The 13,885-nt window shown below is 37.4% G+C and overlaps 1 protein-coding gene across 1 annotated transcript; it reads left to right on the forward strand.

The window, feature by feature from the left end:
* The first annotated feature begins 10,127 nt into the window (after nt 1–10,127).
* Nucleotides 10,128–12,542, forward strand: LOC149218082 (protein NUCLEAR FUSION DEFECTIVE 4-like). The gene is made up of 3 exons (XM_089383804.1): nt 10,128–10,557; nt 10,670–11,607; nt 11,752–12,542. Exons 1-3 carry the CDS (start codon nt 10,219–10,221, stop codon nt 12,287–12,289), a joined length of 1,815 nt encoding a protein of 604 aa, XP_089239930.1. The 5' UTR covers nt 10,128–10,218; the 3' UTR covers nt 12,290–12,542.
* The last annotated feature ends 1,343 nt before the right edge of the window (nt 12,543–13,885 follow it).

A 13,885-nucleotide genomic window follows, 5' to 3' on the forward strand; every position in this document is an offset into this window, starting at 1 on the left:
GGGGTCATAAAATATTTCCTTTATTGCTAAACTCAAACCTCATTTCCAACACTGCCATCAACTTCTACTTGTCAAGAGCTTTTCAATGACTTTTATTTGTCAAATCTTGAGTTACAAGAGAAAACTTATGAGTCTCCAAAGTTTATGTTGGAAGCCTTCTCTCTTTTGTCATGTCAACACAGGACAACTTAGCATGCTCATGTGACATTCATGCCATGCCAATTTCCCCATTGAAAATTTACCTTTCTTGAATCATGCAAAGAACCATTTCCGAAAGGTGTGATCCTTTTACATTACACCAACCTTCATATAAATTGTTGACATGAGCATCACCCCAAAACATCGATGCATTCTCATGCCATGTTGCTAATAAACCTTTTTGAGAACTACCAATGACTTGCCACGTGCCCAGTCCACGTCATCATCCATATTGCCATGTCACCACTGTGGTATAGCCACTCTAGCCTCGTGGCTATACCACATCACTTTAGTATTGCCACACCATTGCCATGTGGACATTGGCATGTCATCGTCTATATGACCAAATGGACTTTACCACCTCATCACTTGTACTGCTACATGGACTCCACAATGTCGTCAACAAAGCAACGCGTAGAGTGTCAAAAGACTAGTCAAAATGTTGACCATTGACCGTCGATGGAAAATATAATTTGTCCATAGGGACTCACTCAATCCATTTCACCAACCACCAATAGCATTACAAAAGAGTTAATACATTATCAAAATGTTAGGCAACTTCCTAAGGCATCAACAAAATTTATTATTTTTTTAATGTGATTATTCCATCTATTTCCTTGATAATCGATGGTTTCATCGGGCTTTGGCGAAAAAATAATTTTTTCCACTATGCATTTGTTTACCAAGGCCCGATTGTTAATAATGCAAATTCTTCCACTTTCATAGAAAATATTTACCGCTACTCTCAAACCAATCAAAGACATATTTTTACAAGCTTTAGAAGAATTAAACATGAACAATCTCCTCAACCTATGCTAAATGCATCCTTTGCAGTGAGCTTATTAATTTCCAATCATGGGTAAATCTTACTAGAGCTATTGATACTTCAACCAACGTGCAAATCCCTGCATACAAGAAGTTACTCCAAGAATTATTAATATCTTTGAAAATAAACATATTCTTACCATGACTCTAGTATGCTTGCAATCTTTCAATATAAGTGTGTAATGAAAATTATAAATCAAACGATTGCATCCGGAAAATACTCAATTCTACTAAGTAAATAAATCCTTACCAAGAATTACTGATCATCCAATATTCATATAATATTTGGAGAGGAGTGCATACGAATAATGAATAATATGTAAATGAATTCTAACTTCTGGAAATGAAGTTATTCAAAAATTCACTAAACTCTAGTAATTAATTATAATTTTACCCAAAACTATCACAACTTAGATATGTATATCGAGTCTATGCATATGAATATAACTAGGTCTATTAAGAATACGTTTTTTCTAGAGGTCATAGATTCAAATCTAGAGTGGTAGAGTATGTATAATTTTGTAGATTTTAGTAGTCAAACCAAATTTTCTTGGATATGGGTCCCTTGTCCCATAAACAAGGGTGTCTCATACATCAATTTGGTGTCTGGCTTAGCTATGACCTTAAAACTAGATTATTATTATTATTGACCTTTTAAGATGGCAAAACTATGGTGATTTAGAAACACTTATATCACTTCTTTTTTAGCATAAGAATAAAATTTTAAATAATTATGATTAATCTCTTACCTTCTTAAGGTTTGATAAACCATATAGGTCTTAATGGATGTTCTTCATGATCACACACATATGCACACACACATGTGCACACACAAAGTAAGTTCACTTTCCATGCTTAACCAATGGCTCAACCCACATAGAGCCAAGAACTTACCCATGATGATGAAAAGACATAAGGAAAAATAAAATGACTAGATTTTAAGCATTAAAACCAATAATATAAACTTCATAAATTAAATCTATTTAAGGACATAAGTCCCAAATTGATTTAAGGGTTTTCAATCTTGAAAACACCTTTGAAAGAAGACCTTTAAATCTTCTTAACCCATGATCAAATAAATTCCATCTATATGAATCACCACAATTGTCCCCACAAGAGTACTTACAATAAATTGGTATATTTAGAAGGCTCAAAGGCCTTCAATCCATCTCTTCAAATAGATAGCACAAGATTATGGATTCTTCAGAGATATTTATACCAATTTCTTTTAGATGTTCTATAAAGACTTTTCTTATGTAGACTTCACTATAAAAACTAGGGATTTTACCCCTGGAACTATATTTATGAATCCATATTAATAGCCTGCCTATGAGTAACATGTCCAAAACTCCTTTGCATGGTTGATGTAATCCCAACCCTCATATTTGAGATCCACTGGTAGTTTTATACTACAAGCTAGCCATCGACACTGCTCGAGAGGCTAAGACACAATTTTTTTCCTCTATCCTTCTAGCCTTACATTCTCATTCAATGGGCTTGTTATAGCTATGTCTCCAAGGATAGAATGTGGTTATGGTACTTGAAAATCCTCTATCCTCATAGCAAAATTAAAGCATACCACCATATATATAAATTCATTAACCAATTTTACTACTCAACAAACAACCACATTTATTCATACATTTGTATTCATCATTTTCATGCCAATAAATGGATAATTACATTGTTAATTAAAACATAAGGATACCTATTACTTGTTGTTGATAATTGATATGGGAATGGGCCTTTTCTACCAAGCCATAGACTCAACTGCACATCAACTATCTACAATTGGCCAACCCGTAGCCAATTCATGACACCACAAGGTAAAAAATGATGATTCATTGGATGAAAACATTAGAGAACTCCTCTAACTATTGAACTTAGGGTCTCCACAAATTCTAGATGCCTCTTAGCTAGCTAGTATATGATTATGGATATCCCTTCATTTTTTTTTCCAAGGAAAAAAAACGGTAACTTTTTATTAAAAAGATAATGAAAAGTTACACTAGCAGATGCATTTAAGCATTCCGTAAGCTGCCACAAGGGCTCGAGTGCTTCCGCACCCCACGCAACGTTAGAGGACTAACGTGCACAAAGAATAAGAATAGAAGGAGGGAGGAGAGAAAAGAGGCAAAAAACTGAATTCCGGCAATGAGTTTGACTCACGCTTCAAGTTTTTCTCCCCTTTTTCTTTTCGACCTTGCGCCACGCTCCTGGAGTGGGCTCGATCGAAGCAATGACTAATTGTGTTTCTGTATTCTGTGGGCCAGTTTCTTTGTCTGAATCTGAAGTATCTGAGTGGTGTTGCCGTTTGATGCCTCCCGTGCTCAAATCCATGTTTGACTTCTCTGCCTTGTTGTCTGATGGGATTTCCTTCTGATTCTCCATTTCTTGAGATGCCTCGGTCTTTTCTGCTGGGATTTCTTCCTCTGCTGCTTCTGATTCTTCATCCTCTGAGTCTGAGTGTGAAAAATTCCATCCTTTTTTCTGCTTCCCTTTCTGCTTCTTTTTATTCTTAACTTCTGGACATGAGCTTTGTAGGTGTCCTGTCTGCCTACAGAGCCTACATCTGAAAGCGGTGTTTTCATAGTCTAGTACCTGTAACCAGTTCTGTTGTTTGTAGATCAGCCTTATATTGTCCGGCAACCCTTTACTTAAATCAACTTCCACACAGATACGAGCAAAAGTGTAGATCCTTTCATCGATCCTTTCTAGATCTGATTTGATATATTTCCCTATGCTGTTCCCAATGCCTTCCAACACTCTTTCATTCCAAAAGTGCAGTGGAAGATTGTATAATCTGACCCATACTGGCATTTTGGTTATGGTCATTTTATTTGGATCAAAATCTGGGAACCATGGGGTCATAAACAGCCCCGCTGTTCCCCAGAACCATGGCCCAGCATTTATGACTGTATCTCTGACTTCCTTGGATGTAAATCTTACTATGAAGAAACCCTTCGAACAGAGATGGATATCACACTCCATGGTCCAGCTGGTGAAGATCCAGTGGAATAAATCCATGGGTTTTGGCCAGAAACTGTTGAAACGACAGATTAAAGCTTGTGTTTCATAGGACTTTACGAAGTCATCAATCCCTGACGAATCTAAGTTTAAAGCTGGAGTTTGCTCTGACTGATCTACTATGTATGGCCTGGGAATGTGTCCACCTTGTTCTGGGGCGGGTCCTGAGTTCCTGCTGCCCTGTAAGATGTTTTTGTAGGATAACCCTCCCTTGGGTTGGTGCTGGGCTGCAGGTTTTTTCCCCTTATCTGCCCCTGAGGAGCTTGTCTGTCCCTGAGGCAGAGCCCCTCCTCTCAATCTGAGGTTTACCGTAATGGTTGATCCTGGCCCAATCTCATAACTTTCCAGCGATCTACCGTCCTGGAGGGACCGCCTACCACTGACCAGGTGTTGGATCTGGACTGGGTAACCCAGTTCAGCCCATATTTTTTGTTTCAACTGCAACAGGGTGTCTCCTGCATGAACCCAAACTAGGCAAGTTTTCCCCTGAGGGGGATTAATCAGAATCTGAAAACAAGAATTTTTTACCTGTTCTGGCTGAAGGCTGGCTGCCAAATGATCCGGGTATGAGCATTCTTCCAGATCTTGCCTCCTACTGAGTCGATCTGCCTTTTGTATGACAGATCCTGCGTGCCTTCTTCTCAGTCGCTGCCTATTCCTTCCGATCTGTTGCCTGGGTGCTGTATAAACCTGGATCTTGTTCCAAATGGATAGATCCGCCCGAGATCTACATTGTTTGGGGCTCAGATCTGGTTGATCCGACCCAGATCTGCCGAGATTGGGTCTCACGATTTTGTGGCTCGGATCTGCGGCCCACAGTCCCCCAAGCTTGCATGCAGATTTCGTGAGGAGGAGGGCAGCATTGGTGGAGCCGAACCCTATAGATTTCCCGCCTCCGTGGTGAGTTCTGAACCTAGAAACACTTGCCGTGTGCGGCTCATACCTCTTGGCGATCTTTTCTTCCAGATCTACCTTTGTTAACTTTGACCCATCACGCAAATGGTGTTTTGGGCGTGGGTTTTCTGCTACATCAGAAACTTCAGATGTTTTCCAGTTTCTAGGCCTCGTAACCAGACCCGTGTCGGCGCCTTTGAAGTCATCGTACAACTCCCTCTTCTGGCCGGACCAGTGGAAAGTAATGACTGTGGCCAAGCCAGCCACGCCTCCTCCCGCAGCCGCATTGCCAGTGGTTTCGATACCAGAACCAGGAATAACCTTCTCGCAAGCCATCGCGTTCGATGGATATCCCTTCATTGCTCTACAATCACTCAACAATTTCCTTATGCATGCGTATTATGCTTCCCAAACATGCATAAATTCATCACCCCTTTGCTTAGCTAAATTCTAGGGCTCCTTAGCCAATCTTTGGAGTACCAAATTCATTTTTAGAGAGCCCAAAACACAACAACAAGCTTTCCACTCGATATTGACATCATTTTACATGTGAATTTACTACTCTAGATACTCACGCCTCTAATTTCTCTGTGTATGGTTGAATTCCCATTCCTTTGTTATTGAATAAACTCTCTTATGAACAATTGGTTCACCTCCTTTTCTATTATGGGTCTTTGCCCCTTTCAAAATTTTCCACATTCAATGTAACTGACTATTGAACAACCCTGTGTTTACCTCAATCTTATAGAGAAACCCACGTGTCATTTTCAAGTTTTAAGGAATACACTTATCCCATTCCTTACATTGAATTACGAAGCAACATTTTAGCTACCACTCCATCTTCCACAATTATGAGGGTGACTGTTCCAACTACCAGGGCATTCACAATCAATAAGTTCTTGCTCAAGAGGGAAAATGTTCGTGTTTCAATTTGAATTTCACGACAATGCTTTATCAAGACAAACCCTCAAACCCCTCCTCAGTTATCCGCTCATGGTATCATACCATGTATTAGTGCTTCTATGTTCCCAGTTGGTTGTCTCAACATATTCATTAATCAAGCATTTAAATTACATATACATTATTCCTAGATTCATCCAATTCATCTTTGTCATAATAGTGACACTTCCATGCTGACACGACCAATATAATACCATTAACATGATTAGTTATAGTTAATTACAAATTAAGCCTCGAGTCAAGATGGGGATGCTATAAGGGTCAACTGAGTGAGAGAAACCAAGTCTTGAACTTAGCTTTGAAATTCAATCCTGATTTGTTATGTGGAGGTTTTCCGATGATGTTTTTTCACTGAATTGACCAACACTTACACTATCTTCTATGTTTCTAGAGTGATTCTTTATTGGTACTGTGAATGAGCTTGTTTGGTAACCCTCTATGCAACCATTCTATGAGGATTCATGGATGAATTGGCGCACCCCCTTCCACTCTTCACATCTTTGTTGTTAGATTTAAGGTTGTACAAGTTGGCTATTGTTGCCTCGCAATAGGGGACCAAATCAAATAATCCCTAAAAAAACCCACAACCACCTTAACCAACATAGATACACCATAAAGGTGGAAGACATCAATGACTAACCAATTAGAGAAAATAAATGGACTTAAAAAACCCTGTAATGTTCATAACAAAAAACCATAAGAATAAATTACCTAGCGAATTACTAATTGCAGACCATCTAATGCAAAATGAAAATGAAAATAGAGTGCCCACACAATAAGGAACAAAAAAATAATAACGAATAAACAAGAAAGCCACGACCAAAAAAAACTTACATTGAAACTATAAATGCTTTAGGTGGCTCTAAATAAAGCCAACTTTCCATTTCCTTTCACCATCCCCATGTTACATGTTATTATAGTTACAAACATGATTGTATCCACGAGTGACTCAAAATCATCACAATGGGTCGTTATAGGGCCTCGGTTTGCAACATATCCCCATCCTCACACTTGTCTCATGCTATGCGCACTCAAATTCATGAATTCAGTTGTCCCCTCTTTGAAAACCCACTTACCACTAAACATAGTCATGCATCATAGAACCTCCTCTTTGTATCACTAACTTGACTCCCCACTCATAAGATGACATCCAATTCACGAAATATTCACCTTAACTTATCTCCATACATAAAACTAAATATTATACTTAATCACATTTTAACAATGAAAGATCATAATTCTTTTATAATTTATATAACTTCATAAAATTTTGAAAGTATTATTAAATTTAAAAATTACAAATTTTTAATATCAAATTTTCTGTTTTTCAATTTCCCAAGCAACAAATTCAATTGTTTTCAATTACTAATTTCAAAATTTGTTCAATTATAATTTTCAATATGGCTTCTTTGATTCATCATAGAAATTTTTAAGTAAACGTATTTTGAACCATTTATTATGGTTCATCATCAAGACATAGAAGGATAGCTGAACTAGAGAGTTAATATATAGTAGAGATGCAACGACTAATTCTAACAGTCAGAATATTTTATTAATTAATTTATTCAATTACCTAGTCATTATCTAGTCCTTAGTCCTTTTTGTTTATTTTGATGATGTATATGTCAATTAGTAGTACTTATGTTAGCATGTTAAGGGTGAACTCGTTTATAAATATTCAGTCCTATAAGGCTTTGTATGGCAGACTTAAAAACCTCAAATTTTGGATGACTTATAATGCATTCGAATGGCCAACAAACCTGGTTTCCCACTGGGCAGAACTAGAGAATTAATATATAGTAGATATGTAACGACTAATCCCAACAATCAAAATATTTTATTAATTAATTTATTCAATTATCTAGTCCTCTGATAAATAGTAGCAAGCAATTTCCTTTTTGTTTATTTTGATGATGTATATGTCGGTTAGTAGTATGTATGTTAGCATGTTAAGGGTGAACTGGTTTATAGACATTCAGTCCTATAAGGCTTTGTATAACAGACTTAAAATCCTCAGATTTTGGATGGCTTATAATGTGTTCCAATGGCCAACAGACCTGGTTTCCCACTGGGCAGAACTAGAGAATTAATACATAATAGAGAGGCAACGGCTAATCCCAAGAGTCAAAATATTTTATAAATTAATTTATTCAATATCTAGTCCTCTAATGAATAGTAGCAAGCAGTTTCCCTTTCTTTTTTTGATGATGTATATGTCGGTTAGTAGTACTTATGTTAGCATGTTAAGGGTGAACTGGTTTATAGACATTCAATCTTATAAGGCTTTGTATGAGAGACTTAAAGACCTCAGATTTTGGATGGCTTATAATGCGTTCCAATGGCCAACAAACCTGGTTTCCGTAATGCCTTTCATGGCTGTAACCTGCTTTTTGCAAATAAATGAATGAAAGGTCCTACGAAGCTTACATTTTTTATTATTATCTATTATTTAATCAAAAAGCGACTAGCCCCAACAACACAAAATATTTATTTATTTACCTACAATTTAATCAAATAAATAATAAAACCAAAAAATAAATAAAAGAAAAAACCTTAAAATCGGAACATATTAAAATAAATAAATAAAAAGAAATGAAAATTTAAAATTAAAAAAATAAAATAAACATAATTCAAAAAATAAGATATAAGAGAATGATATTTATTTCCTAAATCAAATATTTAATCAAAAGAAAATTTAAATTGAAATATTAAAGTAAAATAAATAAATAAATAAAAATAGAAAATTCAAATAAAATGGAGTAAAATTATTATAAAAAAAGAATTGGACCAAAAGTAAAACGGGTCGTTGGGCAGTGCCTAAAACACCATGGATGGAAAGGTTCTGCCATCTCTGTTCCTAAAACACCATGGATGGAAAGGTTCTGCCATCTCTGTGAGAATACGAACATCGAGGATGAAAATCACTTCCTCTTAGAGTACCCCACGTACAACCACATTAGATCTCAATTTCAAAATCTTTGTTGCAATACTAACTTTCCTAGCCTTTTATGTTTGTCAAAATCACAGTGAGGTTGGGAGGCTTCTCTCCAAGCTTTTTGAGCATAGGAATAAAATCTTAAATCAAACTAAATAATTCGTTTCTTTAGGTTCGATAGACCAAAGTTTGGTCTCAATGAATTTTACCATCATCATCATCAAAATACTACTACATAAATGGAGAAAACGAAGTAACATAATTATATATATATATATATATATTATTATTTTTACCAAAAGTAAAATACTTTTGTTTTGTTTTGTTTTTTTTCAAAAGTGGAAAAACCTATCAAACTCAGTGGTCAAACCAAGAGTGAGGACAGCGATCTCTTGCTGCGATCCTCGAATGTTGGTTGACGCATCACTATTATCAAGGAAAACAATGCCACCTGGAATAACCAGCTGGTGGTCCATAAGGGAGCAAGCTTTCACTCCTACTAGATGCCTCTGGGCCTTGGGCTGTTAACCTGTTTCTTACGTTTAAGAAAACCGAGCTCTTAGTCAAACAAAAGCAATTTTAGAGCATACTCTAAGCCCGAAAAAAATACTCAAGTTACTAATAAATAAATAAACAAAATGAAAATAAAATAAAACAAAATTAAAATTATAAACTATAAATTAAATTTTGAATTTAATTCAACAACCTCCTGTTTAGCCGTTGATTAAGCAACTTTGGCAAATGTCAATAAGAGGATTTTTAATATGAGCTTTTTAAAATAATTATTAAAAGTGCGGATTGGAAGTTCAGATTGTTAACCGTTCTGGGCAAATGTCATTATTATTTTTTTAATATTTATAAAGTTTTTTCTTAATAATTAAGAGTGTGGTTTGGAAAATTCTTAAATAATCTTTTAAATTTGCAAAATTAAGAAAAAATCTAACACAGATCTTCCTAAAGATACTTAGTGTTCGCAATGGCGGGTTGATTTTAATTACTTTCAAGAAATCTAGATACGGTTACCCTCGGAACCACAACCGGACACGGCACTACCTGTGATCCACAATCGGACACGGCACTACCTGTGATCCAGAGGACCAGAGATTTAGAGGTACAGAGATCGAGTCTCGTGCACGGAAGGGGACGGTATTGTACTTTGTCTGCTTGCCGTCTGCACACCCCATCCCATCCCGGAAACTCCCCCGGTGCCGCCCCTTTGCCACGTATGAGCAACAAACAGTCCAACCAAACCTTCCTTCCCTCACCTTAAATCAACGCGATGCACCTTAACTCGTGTGTCTACTGTGTTGTTAGCTCGGCGTAAAAGTCGGGCTGGTAGTTGTGCTCGAGTTTCGAACGGTAGACGTCTTGTTTTTGCAATGGGCGTGGCACAATCTCCTCCATCGTCATCTGGGGCCGTGATCAAGTGGGTTGGGTTTGTGACGGCCATCTGGGTGCAGGCCATTGCCGGGAACAATTACACCTTCTCTAACTATTCCGTGGCGCTTAAATCTATTCTTGATCTGAACCAGGTGCAGTTGAATAACCTCAGCGTCGCCAAGGATGTCGGGAAGGCCTTCGGTCTTGTAGCAGGGTTTGCTTCTGATTATTTACCTGCCTGGCTCATTTTGCTCATCGGTTCTCTCGAAGGGTTTCTAGGTTATGGCGCACAATGGCTTGTGCTCAGCCAGAGGATTCGACCCCTGCCCTATTGGCAGGTGAGATTTCTTGATTTTCTTTTTCATTTAGGTTATGTTCTTGGTTTTCTTGATTTCATTTCTCTTAATGTAAGAATTATTACTTACTGTAAATTTCATTTCTTGTCGACAGATGTGCATTTTTTTGTGCATGGGAGGTAACAGCACCACCTGGATGAACACGGCGGTGCTTGTGACGTGCATGAGGAATTTCCGCAGGAACAGGGGGCCTGTTGTGGGAATACTCAAGGGTTACATCGGTCTCAGCACCGCCATTTTCACCGACCTCTGTACCGCCCTCTTTGCTAGCAGTCCATCATCTTTCGTGCTCATGCTCACCCTTATCCCGGGCATCGTGTGTGTGACTTCCATGATATTTCTGCGCCCTGTTCCTTGTTCCGCCAACGAAAGAGAAGAAAAAGAAGAAGCTCAGAGCTTCTCTACATTCAATGTCATAGCAATCATCGTCGCCGTTTATTTGCTTGTCTTTGACATCACTGGTAATCACGGAATCGTGCTCTCACGCATTTTTGCAGGCTTCTTGCTCGTTCTTCTCGCAGCGCCTCTGGTCGTTCCTCTAAAGATTTTCATTCTAAAAAGGTATTATAGAGGCGAGCAACTGATTCCATCTTTCTGGAAATGGAATTCCGCGAGCAGGCAATCGCAAGATATAGAAAAACCACAACTCAGAGAACCATTATTAACGAACATGATGGAAGCAGAGGGGGCAGAAAACCCTGAAATATCTGTGCAGGCTAAAGCTGAAAGCCGTTCTACCGAACTACAGCCTTCACAAGGCCAAAGCACTGAGAACCAGATTGTATCCAATCCTACCCCTCCTCGTATAGGCGAGGATCACACTATATTTCAGGCGATCCAGAAGTTCGACTTCTGGTTATTGTTTTTTGCCTTTCTTTGTGGTGTGGGGACGGGCATGGCGGTCATCAATAATATGGGCCAGATTGGTCTTGCCATGGGCTACGTTGATGTGTCCATGTTTGTTTCTTTAATTAGTATATGGGGATTCTTTGGAAGGATTGGAGCAGGGTCCATCTCCGAACATTTTATAAGGTTTCTGCAAATTTTTCTATTTACAAATGTTCTTGTATGCTGAGAATATGACATTTAATATCTTTTTTCTCAAGGTTTGTGTATTTTTCTTGGATATTATCCCATTTCTCAGGGTTTGTGTATTTTTCTTTCCTTGTTTTGCAGGAAGGCGGGCATTCCGAGACCTGTATGGATGGCAGCCTCGCAACTATTTATGATTGTAGGATACATATTTATGGCCATCGGTATGTCAGGGTCGCTGTACCTTGGGTCCGTTGTAGTGGGGGTCTGTTACGGTGTTCGTCTCTCTATTTCTGTTCCCACTGCATCGGAGCTTTTTGGATTGAAGTATTATGGCATGATTTATAATTTTCTCATCCTCAACTTGCCCATTGGCTCTTTCCTCTTCTCTGGTCTATTGGCTGGAATTCTGTACGATATTGAGGCGGCCAAGGGCCATAAGATCAATGCAAGCCCGCTCCATGGTCTTTTCAGTGGCACTTACCTGTCAGGGCCGGAGAACGGCAATAACTGTGTTGGTGCCCATTGCTACAGATTGGTCTTCTTGGTGATGGCCGGAGTTTGTCTTCTGGGTTTCGGCTTGGATGTTCTTTTGAGCTTCCGGACTAGAAATTTGTATTCAAATATACACAGATCTAAAAAGGCCAGAGAATCGCAGAAGCTCAGGGGCCAGAAAGTCTGAGTCTCTAGAATGTCTTCTGCTGCAAATTCACCGTGGCTTAGTAACCACCCAGGATGGAAGTTCTTTGGTGCTTGCTGTCAGCCCTGTTTACTAAATCATGATAGTTACTAGGAACTGTTAAATCAGTTTCCCTTTCAAATTTTCTAACTAGATTAGGCACTGGGCTTTCTGTCAACAATTTCTATGAAAAATTGCAATAAAAAACAAACCTGTAACCACATGAATTGTAGAAACGGATGTGATCATTTTGAAATATGGTCTTAATCTCTTGAGTATGTTATTCTCATTTTTACTCACGCCTCCATGAATTTTTGCATGGTTTTCGAAGAAATTATAATCTGAAAACTATATATTCTGTCCTATTATACTCCATTTATGTCCAGATATGAATGTGTTTCTCAAATGGTTAGGCAAATTCGAAACTTCGGTTAATTTTACTGTTTGTAGTTGGATTGGAGGGGTTAAACCTGACGACTTGTCTTACCTGCCCTCAGACAGGTCTGAGAGGTTTGATTCATGGCGTGTTAGCATTTATATAATTTCTTTATATTTCAGGTTTGATTCATGGCGTGTAGCATTTATATAATTTCTTTATATTTCAGGTTTGGTTTGATTCGTGGCGTGTTAGCCTTTATATAATTTCTTTATATTTCAGCCTCCGAAATAGTGGGAGGGATTGCTTTTTTTCGCTGCACAGATGATATATCCATTTTTTCACAGTTGATATAGCAATTGTAATTAAGAAATACACATTACAGAATATGCAGCGTCATTTCATTAACCAGGAACACGACACGACCGAATGGGATTTAATTAAAGTGAAATCTTTATAAAGTAACGAGTTATTCCAGACCTGTGACGATGGAGACGCCTACAAGTGGGATAGTGAGATATTTTTATCAGTGGGATAGTTTTTCTCTGTCATCTTTATGGTAGTGCCTTCAATCACAATTCAAATGGGGTTTGAAGTTTTTATATTTTACCTCCCTTGTATACAGATATATTCTTCTTTTACCGTCAGATATTGGAATGAATCGTCACTTCACTGAAAATTCCCATTCCCTGGATATTACAAGTAGAAAAAGGGGAATATCGAACAGCTCACGGATTCGAAGATTCGTCGGGAGAGTTACAATATTGGAAAGCAGTTTTAGGAAGGATTTGACATAACACTAGCAGGAAGTAATTGAACTTAGACATAGGATATGTGGTTGACAGTCAAATATGATGGGCTTGAGAGTATATTTGTGAATAAATTAAATTATTATCTTTTTTTGGTATTTGCATACATTTTTAAAGATTTTTGGCATATACATATATTTTTAAAGATTTTGTGGCATATACATGTATTTTTAAAGATTATGATATTACTATTTTCAAATTTATTTTATTTAACGTTATATGTTCAAATTTATTTATTTATTTTATTTAACGTTATATGTTCAAATTTATTTATTTTTTATATTTTTATTCCTTACGAATTTGAGATTCCTTGTCTAACATTTTTTTATTTAATTTGTATACACTATTTATTTCTATTTTAACAAGAGATTTTTAATATATCAACTACAAAGTCACATATATTCTCCCCTAATT

Source organism: Pinus tabuliformis, chromosome Q (assembly GCF_031772625.1).
Source record: "Pinus tabuliformis cultivar Carrire ecotype Pingquan chromosome Q, CPIR1, whole genome shotgun sequence".
NCBI lineage: Eukaryota > Viridiplantae > Streptophyta > Pinopsida > Pinales > Pinaceae > Pinus > Pinus tabuliformis.